At 38.3% G+C, this 25403-nt stretch overlaps 1 protein-coding gene across 7 annotated transcripts in view; it reads right to left on the bottom strand.

The window, feature by feature from the left end:
* Positions 1–4895: 4895 nt before the first annotated feature.
* phactr3b (phosphatase and actin regulator 3b) overlaps positions 4896–25403 on the bottom strand; it is a 38957-nt gene continuing 18449 nt past the window's right edge. Inside the window, exons 9-13 of one of the 7 annotated variants that reach the window (XM_053652739.1) lie at positions 10446–10501; positions 8627–8688; positions 8255–8395; positions 7712–7801; positions 4896–5905 (exon numbers count right to left, since the gene is read on the bottom strand). In XM_053652739.1, coding sequence (XP_053508714.1) covers positions 5873–5905; positions 7712–7801; positions 8255–8395; positions 8627–8688; positions 10446–10501 — 382 coding nt within the window. In that variant the 3' untranslated portion in view covers positions 4896–5872. Of the gene's footprint in view, positions 5906–7711; positions 7802–8254; positions 8396–8626; positions 8689–10445; positions 10502–10534; positions 10665–12240; positions 13101–13661; positions 14668–21233; positions 24133–25403 lie in introns of those variants that run through there. The other 6 variants (XM_053652740.1, XM_053652741.1, XM_053652746.1 and 3 more) reach the window with 6 other exon arrangements.

Below are 25403 nucleotides of genomic sequence, written 5' to 3'. Positions count from 1 at the left end.
TGACTGCAGTGCCAGACATACACCTTCAGCGTTTACTAAAAATAAAGACAGAACCTGAAAGGAACCACGCCAAAGCTTGGCCTTATATAACAAAACAGATTAAGAGAACCACTAACGTAGGATTAGGGTACACGAAGACTAAAACAGAAACAGCTGTAAGAATCTTTAGTGCATGCAAGATAACAATTAACAATGTGCGCTTGTTACAGCTTGTCCTAAAGCTGTGAAAATAAAATGGCCACTTTTCTCTCACAGATCATCAGTGGTGTAATTGCAGAAAATATTCAGAGAGGAAGGTGGAGTTGGATGTATAGCTATATCTCATGCTGAATTTTCTAGAAAATTTGCAGATAATTTTGCTTATTAACTATATTTATTGCTTTGGAAAAAGGAAAATTATCTACTCACAGAATACAATGAGTCCAAACTTGAAATTCATCAAAATGTCCAGGGCTTAATGATCTACAATTTGTATGTAATAATCTCATAATGAGAAATATTTGTGGGGAAAAAAAGCCTTAATGAACTTATTTGCTAGCTAAGATATATTACTTAATTCTTACTTACTTAGACATACTTACTAAAGCTGAGATAGCATAAATAAGTATTAACACAAAATCACCAACATTTAAAATTCATATTTATCATTTATTACTATTTTATTGACTTCATAATGTGAAGTTTAAGACGTCATGTATTTTGTTGTTGTTTTTTTCCTTTTTGGCATCCACATCAGATGATTTCCTTTTAACAAGCATCTCAAACTGGATGATTTGGGATTTTTTGTTGAACCGAGTGCAACAGCACCACCACCACCACCAGTCTTAAGAAAAACACACAGAATAGTATGAGGAATTGAGAAGCAAGGCTGGGGCTGATTTCTTACTAGCCCAGACAGCATATCAATGAAACTCATGCAAGGTGATTACACAGGCTGACAAACCACCTAGATTTGATCTCCATTTGGGGTGATAATAAGATCTTGTTTTAAAGCGAATACTTACAAAAATGCATCTATTACAAAAGGTGCAAACATTCACTGATGCACAAGAAGACAACACGATACATTAAGAGCCAGGGGGGTGTAAACTTTGGAACAGGATGCTCTGTGCAAATTGTTATTATTTTGTTTAAAAATCTTTTTTTTTTTATTTAGTACTGCTCTTTAGACAAAATAATAACAATTTACACGGAGCATTCTCCTCATCCTGTTCAACGACCCATTTTGTGTCATTTTGTGAATTTGTGTAAATTCAGTTATTATTGGGTCTTGTGGACTATATGTAAACATCTGTTATGTGAAATAGCTTATTCAGGGCAGAACTAAATAAACAACTAAATGCAATTTTTATGATCCTTCTTTTTTTATTATAATTAACATTTTGCTGTAACTGGAATGAATTCTAATTGATTTCCATTAACACAGTCTAAGACAAACAAAGAGAAGGTGTAAGTGAAGGCAGTCTATCTGTGATGTACAGAACCTATGCGTTTGGTTTTCTGTTATTATGTTAAGATATATTACTAACACTGGGAGAGGGAAAATGGGACTATATAGTGGATAATGTCTGTATCAGGCAATAAAAAAGGCACTGGTAGAGACATGTACCAAAATTTAGCCCTCACACGAACAAATATCACGAACAGCCATCACTGTTGTGTCACTGTATTTGCCAAATCCTTTGCACCTGTTCTGATTTGCGAAACAAATCAAGCAAGACAGACATTTTTTTCTTGATTTTTTTCCATCAGTGCCACAATGTTCAGGACATTCGGATCTGTCTCTGTAAATGTGTCTTTTGTTGCTGTTATCTAACTACCACTGAGACACACTTGGAGAGTGATCTGCTTCCACTAGACCGAGACATAAACAGCAAATCAGACAAGGATGTGGTTTATGTAACATGCATTAAGAGTTAGAGTGTACTCTGTTACACAAACACCTGATGACGAGCCATAAATCCTTTTTATAAGCCTATCGCTGTGCGTTTCCTGGAGTTCCTCTGTGTGTGAGAGAGAAAGAGAAGGAGCGTGTAGGCGTTCTTTTTTGACTTTATGAAAAAAAATAAATCTATTAGCTTCCCTTCAGGGAGAAACGACTGTGACGGTAGTGGGGATTCAATCTGCAGTGGTCACACTGACATTTTTGGGCTCCACAGCTCGGTGTTATATAAGAAGTCAATATACATGTTCTAAAAAGAGGACTCCCTGCTGAACCATGGGATTAAAATACAACCAACTACACTGAGAACATCTCAATAATTCCCTCCAGCTTTGAATATATTAACCCCTTAAACTCCATGGAGATCCAGACTTCACTACACATGTTTCTGTGGCACTTGGGAAGCTGACAGAAAGCTCAATTTCATTCATATTTTTGAATTAATCACATTAAATCAAATTCTTTTTTTTTTTTTGTTCTGTGGTGTGGTTTCTCAGAAATACAGATTTTGTGGAAATGATGGAGCATCCGGGTTTCAGAACGATGGATCGCGGTCATCTGTCACGCTGATGTAATCATGATGTAATCAAATACATCCCAGGATTTTGGGTCTTCTTTTCATTAGAGCAACAACATGCACTCGGCTTACATCACATAGTATTACCTGGTATCAAATGCTGCTATCAGGTAGTTTTATCCCCAATATAAATAAATAGAGGTCTTTTTTAACTCAAAATCCACATGGGTGTAAACTTTTCCTCCCAGTTGTTTAGTCTTGAACATGTTAGAAGGAAATTGTGGCCTATACACAAAGCTTTAGTAAATAATGCTTTCAGAGGTAAAACATATTCAGTAAAACTGTATGGTTTTTTGTGTGCAGATAGTGCTCTAGGAATTTGCTTAGCTCAATACAGAGCCCTAAAACTCGTCTTTCTACGTCCTCTCTTTACTTTGTATATTAACCAGATCAATAGCACGGCCTGTTACTCGAGACATGTGTGAGGCTCTTATTATTGCCGTTGTTTGGTTCCTAGAAAGTCTCTGAATGACTCTGTAAATAAATGATGCACACGGCTGCTCTGTCCTCAATACACACAAAGGAGAGGATAAGAGATATGCTCGAGCTGAGGTCACGCTTCACAGGCCGACTGAGAAACAAACAAAGACAGTTAAGTGGAACGACGCTGATATGCGAGTCTTGATGCATTTACAACACGGGATGCCTGGCTTGCCCTAAGAGTACATTCAAAAGCTGCATAATTTCTATATTATTGATTAATCACAAATCAAATGATAAAGTATCTCACGGCAATATATCGCTGTTTGTTCATTTAACTTCATTATCAGTACGGCTTCAATAGGCTTCTCCTTAAGATGATTGGTGGAACCTCGTAATGAACCAGAAATGGTAACAAACATGACTGACATGTCACACTTATTAAACATATCAGCGCAACGTATAATTTCTGAAAGTTATCACATGTAAGTCTAGCTAGCTAGTTGTCACGTCCTTCTTCAGCTAGCAGCTTAGCTGCTTTTTGGCACGAAATGACACAAACTGCGAATGTTAACCTGATTTTAGAAAAGTCTTTCGATGCAGCGTTGCAATAGAAATGATAACATGTTAGAACGAAAGCATTAATGATGTTAGGTGTAATAAACACCACCCTCCACTTGTTTACAACATTCATTATACCACAGCGTTGTGGAATTCTCAATTCAAGTATTGATTAGTTTTCTATAACAGCAGCTTGGACAGTAGTTCTGTCTGTAATTTAAATACGCTATGGTTTCTATAGTAACAGCTCATACAAAGGGACTTGTACCGGGTAAAATACAAATAAATAAATAAACAAACAGATTTTTAAAAATATATATTTGTTGATATGGTGAAGTTTCCTGTAAGAACCATTTTTGGAAGGAGTCTCCAGTGTCAGCATAACATTCAGTAAAGATTCCAACTTTTTTGCATGCACCTTTCCAGTTTTTTTTCCCCGAAATGGAAAAATTTTCAGGATAGAGAACTTTCTGGTTTCTCTGTAACACGCTAAACTATCTTTAAATTAATCATGTCTGATTTGAGTATCCATTAAGCGTGTATATAGTCTCCAGGCCATCTTTTATTAAATCAACACTCATTCATTTAATGAAAGCTATTAGAAAAATCGAAAGAAATGTTTAAAATGAATTTAAAGGACTTATCTTAAGGGCCCGTGAGTAAAAGCTTTAATACTGACTATACTGTGATGCATTACGAACAGGACTTCCTGCTACTTCTGCAAAATTCAGCAGTCGGAATATTAACACGTGGGATAAAACGAGATCACATTATTTCTAGCTTTTAAACCTTTTAACGCTATAGCACCTTCAAGTGTCTGAAGGTCTGATAAACGTTCATCTTTCAAATCCTGCCTTAAGATCATCTCATGCTAGCCTTCTCCATATTTCATCTATGAAACTTAAAAAGTGGGGTATGGTGAAGCAGCTTTTTTTTGTTTTCACTTTACCATTAAACATTCATCAGGCTCCATCTATGTCTAAATAATAATAATAATAATAATAATAATAATAATAAAGCTAAAAACTTATATAACTAGTTTTTATTATCTGCCTTACTGTTACATTACTTTGAGATTACCTTTACATTATTTTAATTCATGTACCTTTATTCTATTTGCATGTACCTTTGATTATTATTTTTTAAATATTGTTTTTATTTTCTGTTTTCTGTCACATTTACTTTTTTGCATTACAGTTGACCTTTTTAATATTTCATTTTTTTGACTACCTTTTATTTTATTTCTTGAAACTGCATTTTAAATGGATGAAAGGTGCTATATAAACAGCTTGCTATTATTATTATTATTATTATTATTATTATTATTATTACTGTAATTGCTACTTTAAGACATGTTAGAAACTGAATCTTCTGGATTACCTGGACTGAGTTTATGTGGAGTTTCTACAAATGATTACATAAAAATGATTCATAAAAAATGATTACAAAGTGATTTTAAACAATAATGCTTTTGGGAAATAAATTTCCGAATGCCACATCGTATCTATATGTTCTTTGGTGTTTGATTATTTAACCATAAACTGAATCATCCCTTTTTCCTTTCACGAACATGATATAATTTATGGTGGAAATTTTATTTTTAGTTCTGTCTGTCACCACTGGTTAAAGATCAATCAATCGAAAGGTTCTTTTTATGAAACCAAGACCGGTTCTTCGATGCTATGGCTCTACAGAATCGTTTCAGGAAAGGATTCATAAGTCATGTTCATTACACATCCATCCCCAAGCAAAATTCATCCGCACACAAAAAGAACGACAGACACTTTTGCTTTTTTTGTTGTTGTAAAAATCCAAGTCTTGTACTGTGCAGACAATAAATAATGCTTACAAAGGTAAGACAGGAATTTCAGACATATATACAGCAGATATGAAACTGGAGTCAAGTTTTAGTAAGGTGTGACTACAGTACCATCACTGGGGAGGGGAAACGCTACACATGCAGGACCCTCTTCTCCCTCATCCCTCCCTTTTATTGGCACTGAAAGGCATTTTTTTAAAATTATTATTCCTCTTCTTCTTCTTTTTTTTTTTTAAAAAGAGTCTTTAAGAAAAAGGACCTGGGTTTGTTTTTTGATCAGTGTTCTTCTCCATCAAGGTTCTTCTTAAGAAAAAAAGAAATGAATACGAAACAAAGCCAGGTAGAGAAAAAAAAACTACAGGTGTAGCTTGGCTGAGGAGTTTTTGAGGAGGTTGCACGAGATTTTCCAGAGACACAGCCTCTGAACTTCCCGAGATAATGCCCAAAAAAACCCACAAACCGCACAAAAAAACCAGCAGGCCCTCCAGGGACCCGTGGGCCACGGTGCAGGATGGACCCTCCTGAGGTCTTCCTTCAACGTCCAGCATGTTCTTCACAGAAGAAACCTTGCTATGGCCGGTGGAACCTGAAGTAGTGAATAAACAAAAGAACATCTGTGAGGACTTCATAAATCACACAAGCTTGTAAAGGCTATTCTTGTCTGCAAGAAATACGGACTAGGATAAAAATAAGTGCAAGCTGAACATGAGGAAGCATTTGTTATCCATGTCATGTGGTGCTAATGTGTGCACATTCCAGCAGGAGGGGGCGGGGCGGCTAAAGTCACATACGCTCCCATAACACGTGTGGATAGTCATAAAGGAGAAGTGGTTTATGGTGTGTAGCTCTTTGTACTATTATTATTATTATTATTATTATTATTACTATTTTTTTATACCACAGCGTTCATTTTACAGGAACCTCTATGGTGGATGATCTACGTAAACAAAAAATGTTTATGTAACGTTGATCAAAGGAGTCTCCACTGTCAGCACTTTGTCACAGTAAGAGTTAAATCTGTCATTTTCAGGACAGCGAAGTTTGTTCATTCAGGTTTCTCTGAAATAAGACAAAATGCTGAATTTTTTTACTCGTATTAATTTGACTGAAAATGCGAGGCTACAACTGGTGAGGAAACTCTGTACAGCTGCTCTTACAAAAGTGATAACAGGAACTAAACTGGTTCACAGATGTTCCACAGCATTAACTGTAATTAATAATGGATAAAACGTACAACATGCCATTTTATATGAATTATACGTTGCAATCATTGGCAGAATTTTTGGATGTGCTGCTATTGGTAAATAATCAACTTCAGGATGGTAAGAGTAGATCGGTGGTTACCAACCCTGTTCCTGGAGATCTACCTTCCTGAAGACTTTAGCTCCAACCATAATCGTGCTCACCTGAATATCTAATCGTTGCCTTAAGATGTTCTCAATCAACTAAAACGGATGTGTTAGATTTTCATTGGGGATGAAACCTGCACGAAGGTCAATCTTAAGGAAGAGGGTTGATGACTACTAATGTAGGCCCCCTTTGCGTTGGGCCGCCTCACACCGCTCTATTGTTGACCATTTTACTAAAGCAGCATGCCCCCAAGTGTTTTAATCCTTTCTTGAGAAATTATATCTGTAGCATATTTGTAGTATTTGAACTGCACTTTATTACTTGTGGATTAAATGACAACGATTAAATCAGTGATTATTTGCGATTGTGAATTGTTTGTTTGTATACATTTGAATATGAATATGATGGAGTGAATCTGAAATCCACAGAATGACCAATGTTTACATGTGAGTTTTGCACATGCAGTAAGTTTATGGCTGAATTTGGAGTCAGATTGTGTTGTTGTATATAACAGCTTTATATACAAATCCTAATTAATTATGAAGTACAAATTTAACTTTAAAAGTGTTATATATAGACACATAATTTTAAAACAAAGCAAAAATATTCCTAAATCCTATTGGCACAAATGTCATTTCTTATTTTTTGTCATAACTGACCTCATTATCAGCCACTATTACGGTTATCATTATTAAATGTTATAGTTATATGTTAAAGTTATAGTTATAAGCCTCACTCACCGGTCACTTGAGATAAATGTAAAATATGTTAGTTTGACTCTAATTTTAACAAAGCTAGTTGACAACAATATGTATGTGATATGAAATATTTCGAAGGTATATATAAACACAAACAGATTTATCAAAAAAATCTAACATCGAACCCCCCCCAACACACACACACTGATCTCTAATATCTGCCTTATTAAATGGCTTTATATAGATAAACTTAGCCCCTATTTTATAGAAGTCTGTGTATATTTTTGGAATTTTGTTCAAAGGTCCAACGATTTCAGACCACAGGTGCAAAAAAAGAGACGTACATCACACACTGACCTGGTGAGGTGTTTGCTTGACGCGTGCACCTCCATCTCATTGCTCTTGAACTCGTTCAGCTCTTTCCGTATCGCCGCCTGTGAGAAATAAACCAAAATCAGTCTTTGAGAGACAGTGGTTGTAAAAAAAATAATAAAGTTCAGGAAAATGATTAGTAACCAGTTAGTTAGCCACTTCATGTGATTGTTTAATTAATGTGATATAGAATAATTACATATTTCAATAAATGCTGATTGACGCTGGTTGCTACATATATACATAAATATATATATATATAGAGAGAGAGAGAGAGAGAGAGATTTTTTTTTTTTCATAGTATATTACCAAATTTCTGAAGGTTTAACTCCTCCACTACATGAAGATCACATAATATAATGAACAGTTTGAGGTCAACTGAGAAAGCTTTCAAAAGTAACTGGATTGTAATTCAATCTGGCAACCCTGATTTTTATATACATATTGTATACATCTCAAATGAGGTTTTTTTTGTTGTTGTTGTTGTTTTTGTCGCCCTGGAGAGGAAGTTGTACCTTGTCAGCAGCAGACAGTCTGGTCCAAGGCTTGTCCGCTCTCCTGTCATAGTCCTGAGCTTTGGCTACTTCGACGTAGTCACTGAAGCGGATGAGGATCTTGCGGTCGCGTAGCTCGTCTACTGTGGGACGCTGGTTCAGCTACGCAGGAAAACAGACATGTGATTACTGACTTGTTTGCTGCAGATGGCAGTGTTTAAACCTCTGTGTGTAGGTAGCGGTGTTCTTTTTAAGTGTATTAATCTCAACACACTGAGTCGACACAGCAGCTCAGAGAGGTGAATGAAAGAGAGTGTGTGCGCTTGTTTATCTTTTTTTTTTCTAGTGCACAGAATAACGGATTAAGATTAGTAAAATTCATAGAGCTCGTACCTTTCTGTTCAGTCTCTGTTTTATTTCCCGCCTCTCCTCCTGCTCCGTCTGGTCGTTCCTCTCTGCGAGTCACACACAAGTCACGTTAGAAAAACACATCAATACAGAACAAAGACGGCATGAGACAAAGACTTTAAGCCTTAGAGACAGGACTGAGATCATGTGTATGCTTTTTATGTTTCTATTTACTGACATTTCAAACTCGACACTCAATATAAAGAAGATATTGGATTTTTATTTTATTAATCACCACCCCAAGCTGATCAGGACCACCAAAACATCTGTCTAAGCAGCAGTCGTGTAGTGAAAAGTAAAACTCTGTGGGGTTTAAAAGGACATAGCCTTTCAATGATAAAAGTAGGCATGTTCCTTCTAAAACAAGCCCCAGACCCAGAGCTAAGCAGGCACGTGAAACGTCAAAGAAAGAGCTGACAGCTGCCCAGGCCATGAGACCAGCAGCTCAGGACCAACACAGAGCGATGAACGAAAGCTTAAGCTATGTCAACAAAACCCCAGCACATGGCTACAGCGAGGATACTGCTACATAACCGAGGGAGTGGACACACAGCTGCCGGCTAAATATATAATCCCATAGAGATACCACATGACTTTGTTTTCACACCTTACATTTCAATCCAGTGAGTGCTACGTGGTCCAGTTAAACACTTATGAATATTTTTATTTGTAATGATTAGTAGAAAAATCAGTGACGGAGGTGAGATAATGACTGCTTTGAATATTTCTTTGGATCAAAACATAAAGAGAATATGATAAATAAATAAAAATATATGAAATAATTTACGGCATTTCTGTGTGCCCCCGACACAATATGAACATTTTTCTGACTAATTTAAAGGTGATCATGATAACATAAATGATAAAATGTATTATTATTATTATTATTACAACAGTATTTTCCTCTTTTTCCATTTTTCTTTTGATTTTTTTCTCTAATTTTTTTAGTAAATTCTTTCAATACAAATACTTTTCCAGACTTTCTTGCCCTGTTCAAGAATCCTGTTAATATATATATATATATATATATATATATATATATATATATATATATATATATATATTCCCCTTAAAGTTTACACTCTACTTACAGCCTTCCTATTTACATGAAACATTATTTTTGATTTTATTTTCTACACATCTCATTTATACACTTGTACATCTTATACGCTCGGAAATTAAGTACTTTTCCTTCTTGCTGGTGTGGTCGGGTATTTTAAACATACTTTTGTACCTTTAGTATGCATTTTTTCACCTGAATATAGTATAGTGAATTATTATTTTAAAAATAATCCAAGGTAAATAATTTGGACATTTGAAGCTTCACCGGACAAGTTGGTACCTTTATTTCTTCTATTAACTCTTAATAAAATAACTCTTTTATTAATTCTTTTTTTTTTTTTTTTTAATCTTATCATGATATAATCATGATTATAAGCAGGAAGGGTTTTCTGTATAATTTCTATTATTTAATTATTATTATTATTATTATTTTTATTTTTTTTAAAAAACCCTATTTATGGCATAATGAGCCTATAATAATATCAATAATAACTGGATCAAAATGCTTTTTTTTAAAGTTATTCCCGAAAGCATTATCCATTTAGCCAAACTTTAATTACTATATATAGGCTATATATATATACATATACATACATATATATATATATATATATATATATATATATATATATATATATATATATATATATATATATATATATTGGATGAAGTGAAGTGTTGATGTAAATATTGTCTCCGTTTCCGTTTTATTGATTTGTCTCTTGTTGCGCTCGGGACTTACGTTTCAGAATGTTTCTGCTCTCCAGCTCCTCCACCGCAGGTCTTTGGCTCAGTCTCCTGCGGAAGAAGACCAGAATCACGTTCTGCACCATCTTCACAATCTTCTCTCACTCTCAACACTGTCTCTCATCAGATCAGAAGCGTGTTAAAGACGGGAATCCCCGGCGCTCTGCGCATCCCGAAACCTTTCCTCTAAAAGTCCGGAGGATTTCCATCCACACTGGGGAAAAACACAGCTCGGTGTGTATTATCTCCCTGGTTTCGCTACAAAGCTCATGCTCTGCGCTGGGTACAAAAATACTCAACGGCATACAAAGGCATAGAAAGATGAAAAAAGCGTTAGAAAGAGTATAAAAAAAGAAAATAGACGCGCAGTGCTTGGTTCTAACCCTGAGCGCTCCGCATTGTGCCGCGGCTGTAGTGATAGTAGGGCGGAGCTCCGCGAGCGGCTTCCTTTATTCCGTGCGCATATTTAATGAGGGGGCGGAGCATGAGAGATTCCCAGGCGCGCTCGCGCTGTTGCTGCAGTAAAGGGAAGAGCATCTATATCTCTATCTCTCCTCTTTCCCCTCCTCCACCTCCTCCTCTTCATTCTCCCAGATAAAAACCAGTGTCTCACATCCAGGATACCTTTTCAACATTCCTGCTTACAGTGGGTTATGGATGCTGAATTTTCCTGAATATTTGGCTTGGACACATTCTGATCCTTACATGTGGTTTCTGGACCTGGACACATGCACATGTATTCACATAGGCTACTCGTATGAAATTATATGTAACGATAGGGCTGAGTCAACAGTTTATAGACAATTGTCGCACTGTTGTTGTTGTAGTTTTTTTTCTCCATACAGTGTATTTATTTTCCTTTGCGGTTATTGTATATTGTATATTTCATTACATGAAGGAACATATGCAGCGATGAAAACCAAATTGGCTTGATTTCACAAGTGCAAAAACCATGTTTCTCTCTGAAACTGTAGCCAAAAAAGTTGGAAAGAGGACACCGGGGTGTGGCTTAGTGATCCAGAGACCACCAAATCCAAGAAAGACCTATTTCAAGCTCTTTCCTTGACCATTTGAAATATATATTTTTATAACCTGTAAATAATATTTACAAAAATCTACACTTGCTCCGAATACTTTTTTACTCTTAGAATAAAACGCTAGAACCTTTTTTTTTTTTTAGGTTTTCTTTACGGAATCCTTAAATCACTATACAACCATGTGTTTGGCCTTATCAGAAAGAGTTGCACACTGATGATATTTTCTTAAAATTCTGAAATATGTAGCCTATGGACAAATCAAAGCAAAGAACCTCGGAAAATCTGGCAATGGACCTTGTGTAGTATCAACAGTTAAAAACACAGGATGGACAGCAGAAGGTTGCGGAAGCATTTGTAGGATATCTGATTTGTTCATCGCATAATGGTATTATTGTATTGCCCAAGGACTAGACAAGAATACAAAATACAGAATATGAAAATGTATATGCAGCTGGTTGTTTCCTGTACATTCTGTACTAGTATCCTGTTTCTAGATTGTTGTCTGGTTTTAATCTCATCCTGCTCCATTTGGAACAGTGAGTGGAAAAAAAACTAAATGAGTACATTCCATTAATATTCCTATTAACTGTCTAATACACTAAACTCACTAGTGTTTGGGTGGGGGGTGGGGGGTTTGACACGGTAAATTTTCTACCTCAGGATTCTACTTCAGGTTACATTTATGGTTTTTTTCCCTCTCTAATTTACTGTCAAATCGCCAACGCTGCTTAATCGATTGCACTTAACAAAAAAACAGCCATGTACCACAAAGGAAATGTTTATCATCCCACCACTGTTTTCACGCTCCTAATCCCCAGTGACAGAACGATAATTAAGGCACTCATCCAGCGCAAGTCATCAGCGCTTCATTGAACATTTTGTTCTCTTCTTCAACTGACAGGCAACACCAAACCGTGACAAGGATATGATGGCCATGGTTTACATGATACACATAAATAGCACGCATAAGCCAAGCGGGGGAAAAAAATTTGCTCAGTACCAATAAAATAAATCAAGACAGTGGAGGCTATTTTTAGAGCGCTGACTGGCCCAGGTCCTAGAACATACTAGGTGTATGGTGGGACACCTGGGAGCTTTAATGCAAAAAAAGCAGGGCCATGTGGGTGACAGCTCAGCTGTGGCTTTTCACAGGAGCTCTTTTTTTAATCAAAGCAGGATGAGGCAGAAGTTTGCACATCTTAACGGAGTGAAATTGAGTCTGACATAAAAGTGTCATTTCTGAGTCTATATAAAGTGGTAGGATGTTTTTCTATATAAAGCAGTAAAATGTTTAAAATAAAAAAAAATAAATTAAAAGAATAAGGTAGTGACTTAGTGGTTAGCACGTTTGCCTCGCACCTCCAGGGTTGGAGGTTTGATTCCCACCTCCACCCTCTGGATGTTCTCCCAGTGCTTCGAGGGTTTCCTCTAGGTACTCCAATTTCCTCCCCTAGTCCAAGGACATGGGTTGTAGGCTCATTGTCAGATCCAAATTGTCCGTAGTGTGTGAATGCGCGTGCGATTGTGCCCTGCGATGGGTTGGCACCCCTTCCAGGGTGTCCCCTGCCTTGTGCCTCGAGTCCCCTGGGTTAGGCTCCAAGCTCCCCGCAACCCTGTGTAGGAAAAGCGGTACAGAAAATGGATGGATTTCCCCAAATGGCACTGAAATGGCCATTGAATTGATCTGGAAATGAGAGGAACCCATAAATATTCAATGGAGAACCCTACAGCAGAGGAGTCCTCTTTAAGAAATTGTTCCATGTGCAAGCCTTTTACAAACCTAGAACACAATCATCCAAAAAACACTGGGAAACCGTTGAGGAACCATTTAATCAGTACCTAAGAGGATAAAAACAGCCATTCAAGGGTTCATCAGTGGTTCGTTGAATAGTTGAAGGTATTAGAGGGTATTAGAGCCATAAAATGCTTGCTATTTGTAACCGTTACTAAAAGGGAAATACTCAACTGTAGGGTTCTATATGAAACTTTTAAGTGTTCTTCATCTTAACTTCTTAAGGGTTTTAGATTTAACCTAGCAAAATATGATTAAATAATAATACAACAATAAACAATGGATAAAAAAAGAAATAGTTAGCACTGACTAACTAAACCTCTGCATGTGCACTTCAGGGTGGTAAGAGTAACTCCGCTTCATCACATCACACTGTCGCTGATTGCTTTCCTATAACAACATGACACGGAGTGATTTATTCCTTGCAAAGCTGCCTCCCTAACAGTCTCAACCACATTCAAAACCAAGGAGCTCCTGCACTTTCTTGCTTCCCTGATTGCCGCCCTCCTTGACTGTTCAACCCTGCTCCTTTACACAATCAGCCTCGATGCGCTTCACTTTCGAAGCATTAACCCTGATGTATCAACACGTCAGAGCGATGAGACGGCTGAGCGATGCAGAATCTGAAGGGAGTGTTGGAGCGTAGATGCGAGTGAGAGACCCTTGGTACGCAGTGAACTATGTCTTAATGCCCTGGCCCAGACACTCAGGAAGTCCAAAGAAACGACTGCACCGGAGGAGGAGTGTGTGCTCATGGTTTTGGGATGCCTGGAGGGCCGGATGTGCTGAGGACAGTAAAAGGACCACCTACGTGACGAGGACAGCAGGGACTGAGCTTTTATATAACTTCTTAGAAGTGTGTTTTTGTTAAAGCATGCAGAGGATGTATCGGAGTAGCTATTCGTCCCAGCTTTTCATCCAGATTTGAGTCTTTTATACTTTCCTGCCATTTTGCATGCTCAAGAAAGAATTCCAGGGTAACGTCCTTGATACAAGTAGCTTGAGTACAGACTTTTATTTGAGTGAAACAGCAACTCTACTAACAGCATGCAAGGTTTTCCATCTCTTTCACTACCACCTCCGTACAGCCAGGGTCATCAAAGAGGTCCTGTACCAGCAGGACAGTCTAAAAATTTCAAAAGCTCACCCCATGAAAGCCCACCTATTCTGAGCTAGCGCTCAATAATTCATCAAATCTTCTGGGTGACCTCGGGACTGCCCTTTACTGCGCAGCGACATGAGAGCGATCAAGGGCATTGAGCCTCAGTCTCTCTTTGTGTCACTCAGAAACGGAGACAACACGAGTCCGGGTTCAAACGCGTCCAAATCGGCAGTCACATTGCTGCGTCTTAAAACGTGAAGACTTCTGAAAGGCAGATCTGAGCAGTCTGAAATACAAAAACATAAAGCCACATTTATTAATCTTTCAGAAAAGATTCTCTGTGAATGTTTTCTTAATCCAAACTAAATGGAACTAAAAACAATTCCTGGCAGATTTACAAATTTCCGCAATATTGATATCATTCATATTTGCATGCGAATGTTAATCATGCATAAATTACCGAGCGAGTTCACAGTATAGCTGATCCACATATAGTGATGCTCGCAAAATTCCGTAAAAGGTCAACAGCTAAAATGGCAAAAAAAAAAACAGTGAGAGAGCACTTCCTAATCACAGCGAATTATTGTCATAATCCTTCCAGTAATGCGGGTCAGTCATTGCCACGCTTCAGCTACAACAGACACGCATTCGTTCTTCTTTCTTTTACAGAGTGCTATTACTTTTGTCCTAATGGAATGAATGGCTAGTCTTAATTTATGAATCATGTTTTGTTTTGTTTCTTTAATGTCATTAATATGAAATGGCAAAATTGTTTAATCAAATTCACGTGCGTTATTGAAATAAATAAGTGATTTCAACTTGACGGGATAATCCATATTTAAATTCGCAGTAACTCATCGGCAGCTATACGATTTGAAGCCAATCAGTCGAAGTTTGAGTTAACGAGTCCGCTCAGGAGTGGAGCGTAGGATAGGAAAGTTTTTTTGACTTTTTGGATTTTCAAGAATAACACATTTTATGTCTGTGAGAGCGATTTACGAATAACTTTATTCGTATCCAGTTTGATAGATGAGGTCCATAGGTATTACATACAATATTGTAGCAAAGAAGTGCTTTCAAAAATAACAAAATGAAACATTTACCAAAAACTGTTTTTTTTTATGCTTTTGGCTTTGAAAAAATGAAAAATGTTAATAAAAGTGGCTATTTTCCATATACTTCAATATCAATAGGAGGGAATCTAAGTGTTTGCTTGTGTGGGAAGGCTCTGATGCAAGCAAAATACGCAAAACGCACGGTATCAACATTATGGCATCTAATAATTAGCAACCACTTTCAAATGCAAATATAGTACAGTCACTGTGGGCTGACAAAATGGCACACTGACAACGTGCAATTCCAGGATTTGGGCTGTTTTGTTTTTTTTTGTTCATTTGGCGCTGGCGTCACTAGCTATACTACACATGGCGCCTGTGCTGTACAGGGTATTAGCTCGACTCGTGTTGGGCTGCTGCCTGGTTGTGAGGCGGCGCTTTATTTAGCCGGAGAGAACAAGCCAGGGGCACACCAGCTGATAGAGCGATAGTGTTGCTGTTCAGCCGGTCAAAGCTAGCATAGGCATAAGACACCCAAGCAAGTGAGAGGAATAGGTATAGGGTGTGCTTATTAAAACAAAAACAGGGCTAAAGGACATGAATCTGAGATCCCTACTGGCCTTTAGGATCATCGTTAAAGCCACGGGTGTGACTTTCGAATGGGAGAACGGCAATGAAAAAGTGATGAGAGTCAGGTTTTGTGGTTTGGTTGTTAAAAAATAAATGAGTCTCCTGGATACTGAACAGGCTGTAGGACAAGACACATTAAAACGCAATGAGCCGTGATTCTGGATTCATGACACATCCTTAAACAATGTGGAATAAAACGTCAAAACGTGAGCAAATGAATAGTTTCTGAAACTCTTACTTGTTCCAAAGAAGAACAAAGAGTCTGTCTTATTGCGTAATGTGCGCCGATAGCACGCTCCTTATGGAAGTCAATCGTACGTTGAAGAAAAAAACACACTGTGACAGATGAGTACAGATCAGTCACGATCTGTGTGAACACTACATCCATGGACATTAAGTCCACATTCCTAGTCGCACACACACACAAATATTTTCAGAGCTGTTCAGCATGTGATTGTGCCATAGTACAGTTCACTTCATAGGGAAGATGTTACCCAGTGAGTCCTTCATGAATATTTAAGCAACCTGAAATGGAGAGGCGTCGACCGCATCGCCACCCGAAAAAAAAAGGGAAATGAAAGAAGAGAAAGAGAGAGAAAGAGAGAGAGAGAGAGAGAGAAAACACGACTACCCATTACTGACCTGACTCTGTTGCTTAGCAACTCCAGTTGCCAGAGAATGTGGCAGAGATGCTGATGATCGTAGAGGGGATTCGAGTCGTGAGTCGGGGGGGTTGACTGGGGGAACAGAAGCTGTACTGTGCTTTATTTAGTAACACAAGGAGCTCTTGGGACTTCTGGGTCAGGATAATTATAGTAAAGATGCCATCTTTGAAACCATGGGCTTTTACAGTAACACAGAGAGGAGGAATAATTTCAAAGGATAACAATATAATGATATCATATAGCACACAAAGCCATCAACGTGCTGCTCATGTGTTGCATCAATTTGTAGCAATTACCATGAAATGTTCTTGATCTTCTCTTGTTTATTTAATTATTTGAGATAGGGCTTGGAAACAAAAGTGCTAAGAAATCTTGTGATATTGTGATAAATTTCACTATTGCTTTTCTAAGATGTCACACTGACCGATTCCATTGCTACTCTGAGGCCATGTTAAAATTATTTTTATACCAAAGGTATTCTGAAATAATAATCCGAAAATCTATCATCTCATACTTTTAACGCAGCATTTAGGGCAGCACCACTATGCGACTACATATATGAGACGATATATCAGAATTTCAACTTTTTAGTTCCTGATATTTACATGTAGTATTAGTATTTTTCATGTGACTGACAGTGTTTCTTGTTACCCAGTTGTGTCCTGTTAGACTGACTGTTTAAACAATTCATAGCTCTGAATGTCTACTCCTGGTTTGAGCTCTGGGTTTCGCCTGTGAAGACCGCATTTGTTGTTAAAAAGGGTAAACCAATATGAAGACCAGAGAGCTGTCTATGGGAGAAAAGCCAGCCATTTTGAAGCTGAGAAAACAGGGAAAATCAGTCAGAGGCATTGTACAAACACCGGGCATAGCCAATACAACAATTTGGAATGTCCTGAAAAAGAAAGAAACCATTGGTGTATTGAGCAACCAGACATCAAAAAGGCTGGTCAAGGAAACTAACAGCAGTTGATGACATTGTGAGAACTGTGAAGAAAAACCTAAAAACCACAGTTAGAGACATCACCAACAACCTCCACAGGCAGGGGTGAGCGTATCACAGTCCACCATTTGAAGAAGACTTTGAGAGCAGAAATATAGAGACCATACCACAAGATGCAAACTACTCATCAGCAGTAAGAATCAGAAAGTCAGATTGGAATTCGAAAAGAAATACAGAGACGAGCCACAAAAGTTCTGGAACCAAGATTAACCTCTACCAAAGTGATGCAAAGGCCAAGGTGTGGAGAAGAAAGGATCTGCTCATGATCCAAAACATATAAGCTCATCTGTAAAACATGGTAGAGGTAGTGCCATGGCTTGGAACAGGATCTGGAATGGACTCACAAATTTTTATTGATGAGGTAACTCATGATGGTAACAGCAGAATTAATTCAGAAGTCTACAGAAACAATCTGCCTTCTAATGTACAGAGAAATGCATCCAATCTAATTGTGAGGAACTTCATTATGCAGCGATACAATGACCGAAAAAACCCACTGCCAATACAACGAAGGATTTCATCAGGGAAAAACTGACTTGCACCGGCCAAGTCAATCACCAGATGGAGACCAGATTTGAGATGGGTGGGCTACAACAGCAGGAAACCACATCGGGTCGCACTCCTGTCAGCCAAGAACAGGAATCTGAGGGTACAGTGTGCACAGGCTCACCGCAAGGGGACAATGTGATATGTTATTTCCAACATAATGCCCATCCCTAGTCTGGTATTATGTGCAATTTAAAAAATAATGCACCAAAATTGACTAAAAATTTAATGTTGTTTTCCCCCCCCCTTAATAATTCTAATCATTCTAATTAGCTTTTTGCATTGGTGCATAAATTGTAATCATTTATTTATCTCTTTTTTTATGTTTTTGATAGTTAGTGCATTTATAAAATAAAAATAAAAACATTTATTTAATAAGTCTGTCTTTTCAATAAATGAGCTGACAATAAATAACTATTGACATAAAATAATTATAAACTATTATAATAATTGGTATGTTGACTGAGATGTCTATAAAATGTTATCAAAAAATGTTAACAGGATAAACGTTTGGCTTTTTTTTCTCTTTCAGTGGCAATAATATCTAAAAATAAAGTCACTGTTCTAATTTTACATTTAATTAGCATAAAACCTTACACATAATACATGTGAATAATAGTAGTAATAATAATAATGACGATGATGATGATGATGAAGTTATGTAGGAGTCCTATACATGTAAGTCCTATACATGGGATGTCATTGTCTCCACTACAGAATAGCATGTAATTGCATGTAATGTAACACAATAGAGCTACAGATATCGAATATTCTATATTCTGCCCAATCTAATTTTAGATATTAACTGTTAATTCCAGGCTGGTTAAAAGCCTCCAAAACCCAAAGTGTGTGATTGTGTCGTATAAAAAGAACAGCTGTGAGTGGGCGCCTTGATATTTCAGCGCCTTCCTGAACGCCAGCAGGCACAAATACCCAGCTGCTTTTGTCTCTGCAAAGCTTTTTTGTGCCGTTTTGTGCTGGTTTTCTCCATCCTGTACTCCTCCTCCTCCTTTCATGTCTGACGATTGCGTCGAGCACGGTCATGCATAATACATAGAGTTATATTTAGCTTATCTTGGAGAAAGATGGAGAAGCCCAAGATCAGTTGCTGACAGAAGGTCGCCACAGGAGGAGCTCAGGGATCTGCCAGAGAGCCAAGTCAAGGTCAGAGTAAAGCAGGATTGGGGAAAGAGGCTAGGTGAGTAGGTGGGATGGCGTTTTTTTTTTTTTTTTTTGCCTGCCTTGGGTAGCAACAGCCTCTGTGACGTGGAGGATTGATCAGCCATCCTGTTGCAGGGTTATTTTCCTCGCCTAGCGATGCATCGAGCTAAATATAGACACTGAGAGGGATCCCCCCTCTCTCCCGGCCCATCCCACACTCTGGCGCAGTGTGCCACACTTAAACTGCTGATCTGCGAAATCTATGTGAGAGAACCCATCTATACGATGCGCAGAACAAAAAAGCAGGGCTGGTGGAAAAGGGTATTGATTGAGCTTTAAATAGCCAGGCACACACTGTTACTATTTCAGAAGCAGAGAAAAGCAAAATGTGCAGTGCATCAGCACTACAAAGGGATACCAGTAGATAACAAGCCAAGATGGAAATACCAATACCAAAGCATTGCAGTTCAACAATCACAATGGATTCAAGACCAGAATTACTGCCATCCTTGCTATGAATTTTTCTCAAGCTACCTTGACCACTAGCTGCAAAGCAGCATCAAAGCATTAATAAACCACAATCATATGTTTTACATTATGTCGTGTGCCTTTGTTTCTGTTTTAGTCCTGTCTATGTTTTGCTACCCAACTGTGTTCATCTGTTCCGTGTTAGTCTTTGATTTACTCGTCTGGGTGTACCCTGCTGTTTATTTGTAGTTCTGTGAAGTTTTATTGGGCATTTGTTGTCGTTATGTCCTTGTTTTTAGTACATCAACGTGTTTCCTAGTTCCATGATTTCCTGGTTTTGACTGTAGTTCCAATTCCATCTCTGTTTATCTTGGCTTGCCTGTGATTTGACCTGAATTTTATCTTGAATCTTGGAAAGCATTACTACTTTTTGTGTTGTTTTTCAGGAAGGGTTTGTTGTTATGGATGTGGCATGGTTTTTAATCCTAATCTTATACAATCCTTACTGCCAATAATTCCACTGTATCTAACCATATAACAAGATCAAGCTCCAAGAGCTTATGTTATACAACACCGTGAGTTTCTTCCCAGACTCCACTGCATAAACTGAACAGACTGAAGCCAGGCTGCACTGAATGTTCCCGTCCTTTTCAAAAGGCAAAGAATCGTGCTGTTCCATTTGAAAAAAACAAACAACAAAAAAACACACAGGCAATATGCAAGGCCATGTCACCTTTATAAGTCAGAGACAGAACAGCTCTAAATAAAAATACTCAGTATGAAAATATTTCTGAACCTCATGTCTACCTGCAATCAAGCTGCAGAAAAATGTGTCATAATATTTATCCATCCATTTTCTACACCGCTTATCTTTACTGGGTCATGGGGAACCCGGAGACTATCCCAGGGAGCATAGGGCACAAGGTGGGTGACACCCTGGACGGGGATGGATTGGCACAAACACACACACATTCACACACCCATTCATACACTACGGACACTTTTACACACGCCAATCAGCCTACCATGCATGTCTTTGGACTGGGGGAGGAAACCGGAGTACCGGAGGAAACGCCCGACGCACGTGGAGAACATGCAATCTCCGCACACACAGGACCACGGCAGGAATCAAACCCCCAACCCTGGATGTGTAAGGTATGCATGTTAACCACTAAGCTATACCACCAATATTACATAATACTATATGTTTATGATACTATAAAACGGGGGGGCAAAAAAAAAGTGGTTAGCACGTTTGTCTCGCACCTCCAGGGTTGTGGGTCCGAGTCCCACCTCCGCCCTGCATGCACAAAGCTTGCAGGTTTCCTCCAGGTTTCCTTCCCCAGTCCAAAGACAAGCATTGTAGGCTTATTGGCATTTCCAAAATTGTCTGTAGTGTGTAAGTGTGTGATTGTGCCCTGCAATGGCTTGGAACCCCATCCAGGGTTTCCCCTGCCTTGTGCCCTGAGTTCCCAGGGATAGGCTCCAGGCTAGACCCTGTCTAGGATAAGCGGTATGGAAAATGGATGGATGGATTTTATGTTATTAATGCTACAAAGCATTTAAAACAGAATCCAAGCAAAAACAAAAACTGTCTGTTCAACCACATCATTTATCTTCCTACTGACAAGTCTGACTTAAAAACAACTTGAAGACAACTTGTATCCAACCTCCTGCTGGCTGTCGGACCCAGTTGAACAGCACCTGTGTTTATCCACTGCATGTAGCACTCACACACACACTCACACACACACACACACACACACACACACACACACACACACACACACACACACGGTACACTAGGCTCCACTTATGCAGCAGGTCTAAGCTGGATGACTCAGTGTAGGGTCTTCCCCCATTCCTCTGCCTCTGCCTGATGGCTCATTCTGACATAACATTCGAGCGTGACACACTTTCAGCATTGATTTTTAACTGTCCACTGCTATGAATGCCAAAAAACATCACCAATTGTGTATCCTTAAAGGAATATTCTGCTGTTGTTGTTTTTTTACATAACCTTTATCTGCCAGATCTGTAGTGTATGTGTGATTCCCAGGGACTTGGAATATCAACACATTTCCCTGCTCTGAGTTCTGTCAATAAATATGTATGTAAAAGACATATTTTGTATTCAATTTCTATCATATGTTATGGAGCTCTAGTATAACAGGTGTTTAAAAATAAAACTCTGATTGAGCAGGGTCTGCCAGCAGACCAGTGGGTGTGTCTTGGAGTCCACATAAAGACTCAAAGGAACGCCCATCTGCCCCTTGAAAAATTTTATGACTGCGCTCTTATAGGACATGATAAAGACAACCTGTGTCATGGAAATTTCTCAACAAGGGAAGAACTATTAAAAGATTTCATTAATTAATAAATATTGTAATCATTGGCAAATTGCTCTGCTGAGGAATTAAACAATTCGGGACATGCTGTTCGTGGAAAAATAATCAACTTGTGATTAAGTTGTGTACATGTCTATAACGCACATCAATAATGTGACTAAAACAGGAATACTCCACATGTCTTAATTCGATTTGTGTTTACTTCGAGTATAACTTTAGCCGGATTAAGGTCGTCAATAATCGCTGTTTACATGATCGTATCTTAATCAGAGTATTGTCTTAATCAGGTTAATATCGGATTATTGTTGTCCATGTAAACTTACTGAATGATGGTGCATGGAAAAAAACTGTAAGCAAAATTTTTAAAAAATTGGAAAGTTGGATGAAACTTTGATATGAATTTCTCTCCTGTCTGTCTCAAAAGTTTTATTGTTATAGTGGAAGCGTTGTAGTGTTTGATTTGTGTTTTGGATAAAGTCACATAAAGTTAACTGAGTTCAATGACTGCCCTTAGACTTCTATTATAAGTGAGTTTGGAGTAAAATGTTTCTCTGGGGGGGTTTTTCTCAGGTCAAGGAAGTGTGTCGAAATTCTTGTCTGCGCTAATCACGTATACACCTCAGACCCAATATGTATTAGTTTGAAAAATGCTGAAGTATTTCTTCAATGATTATATGTGTATGTATGTGTGTGTGTATGTGTGTATATATATAGTGGGGGCGCATGGTGGCTTAGTGGTTAGCTCGTTCGCCTCACACCGCCATAACGACCCCCCTGCGTATCAGACACCTTGCACTAATTAAATGTGTTACTATTCTGAGACTGTTTATAACACCATATGCTATTTTTATGCTCTGGTGTTCCATGACATGAGACCTCTGACGTAGCTTCATGATGACAGTTTGCTGTCACGATGTGTGTTCCTGTTTCAGACCGGCTGAGACCTGAAGTGCTCAGAATCCTCACAACACCAGTCCTCGTGTCCTAGTAACAAATTCGCCCGAGCCACTCTGTTCTGAATTGATTGCTGGGCTACTGGTTGTGTAAGCTGCATGGGAGCTGTTGTGTTAATGTGTGTGTGTGTTAATGTATGTGCGTGAGAGAGAGATAGAGAGATAGGGTGGAATGGATCAGAGTAGGCCTGCAGTGAGCCTCTACAGGGCCTGAGCTCCAGTTGCACCTGTCATAACATGACACAGAGTAAACCCCTGACCCTAAATCAGACATCAAGTAGTGCTTTTAGTTTTAAGGTAAACATTTTCAACATTCCCACTATATCAAGATTCCAGAATACAGAACGGTTTCGCGTCACTTTTTATCATTAGTTACTTTCTCCGCAGTATGGCTTTGTCCAAATCCCACCCTGCAGCCAGCTTTCCCCTATCATGCGACAGCTACCAGCTGGAGAGGGCGAAGGCGAACACGTGCGTCCTCTGAGAAACCCGAAGCCAGCCAACTGCTTCTTTTCAAACTGTTGCTCATGCTGCATCACAGGTCAGAATAAAACACTAGGATGGGGGTGTCCAATCTTTAGACTGGTGGGGGGCAGTTTTCATTCCAATTAAGCAGAAGCTACACCTGATTCCACCTGTTTAATCAGTTGAGCTTGGCTTTCAGTAGACTCAGGTGAGGCTTCCGCTTGGTTGGAATAAATAACTCAGCCACACCGGCTCTTTCCGGATAAGATTGGACACCCCTGCACTAGGAGGAAAGTGCTATCCGCCCTCTTCCGCATACATGAGCTCACAGACGGCCATTACCGGCTAGTGTTGCTGTGATTGACAGTGGAGAGACAGTACACCACAGTAAATTTTGCTATCTTGGGTTCCCGGATATTGATGCCTGTGGCATGGCTGGGGTTCGTACTCACGATCTCTGGACGATAGAGCAAATAAATACAGCAAAAAAAAATTTAAGTGACTTACAAGTCAAGTTTTAAAGTGGCTCTCATTATAAAGCTGAGAAATGTCAACATTTGTCAATTTTACAAGTAAAAGCTCTAACTACATCATCTAATAAGATTCAAATACTTCACACCAAAATTCATCCCAGACCTTACAGCAAAATACCTCAAATATCCTAGCAAGTATCTTAAACATGAGCAAGTTCATCTAATGTTTTTCATCGACAGACGATTACGTAACAGATTCTTAGTCTACTCCACTTATTGCTTATCTGCAATGGTTATTTCCAGAAAGGAGGAGAAGAAATATTTTGAAAAACATTTCATACCACAGCACTGTTGAATTCTCAATTCTGTCAAGTTAGATTCGATTAACGTACTCGCTCTATTACATTATCGTTTCTATAGTGACGATTCGTTCACAGGGTACACGCTACAAAAATGTGTATAATCACTGATATGGTGAAGCTTTCCGTAACAAAATGCTTATTTAACGTTTTTGAGACGTCTTCAAGACAGAGGTGTTTGAAGTCTCCCTGTAATATGACAAGGTGGGATTTTTATCTTGTTTCTTTGAGTAAAGTGAGAAAAAAACAAGGGGCTGGTGAGGAAAAGACTGTTTAGAGCTGCTACAGCATGAGTGATAACAGGAACTAACTTGTTTCGTGGATGTTCCACAACATTAAATGTATGAACTATGTATAAACTATAAATGGATTTTTTTTTTAAAGTACAGTGTTTTGTTCTGTAATGAATTCAAATTTGTAATCGTCGGCAAATTGCTGTGTTATGAAAGGAATTAAACACTTCAGAATGCACTGTCACATTTAGTCTCTCACTTAATATTCAAGATATTTTTACTCAATGAGTCGCTTAAGTTACCTTCCTCTGAGAGATGAACAGATGGTAGAAAGTTTTCTACACAAAAACAATCTTCAGGTTGATTTAAAAGCTCATTCTTTGCAAAAACACAAGCACGCTACACTTTCTATTGGGTTGGAAAATATTGAAAAAAACATACACGTCTTGCCGTCACTTTTACCCAGAGTGGAAATAGCAGACTGTTGATTTTCCAGCATTTCACCAACTGCACATCTGCACGTAATTTTTATTATTAGCCTGTTAGCCTACATTTCTGGTGTATTACCATTACTGTCATTTAATAACGCTAGCATGATGAGAAAAACACAAAGGTGTCAGCCAGAACACTTCTGAAAAGTTACACCTATTAGAAGCACATGCT

This window comes from Ictalurus furcatus, chromosome 21, assembly GCF_023375685.1.
Source record: "Ictalurus furcatus strain D&B chromosome 21, Billie_1.0, whole genome shotgun sequence".
Taxonomy (NCBI): Eukaryota; Metazoa; Chordata; class Actinopteri; order Siluriformes; family Ictaluridae; genus Ictalurus; species Ictalurus furcatus.
This window is presented reverse-complemented; position numbering and strand designations above follow the sequence as displayed.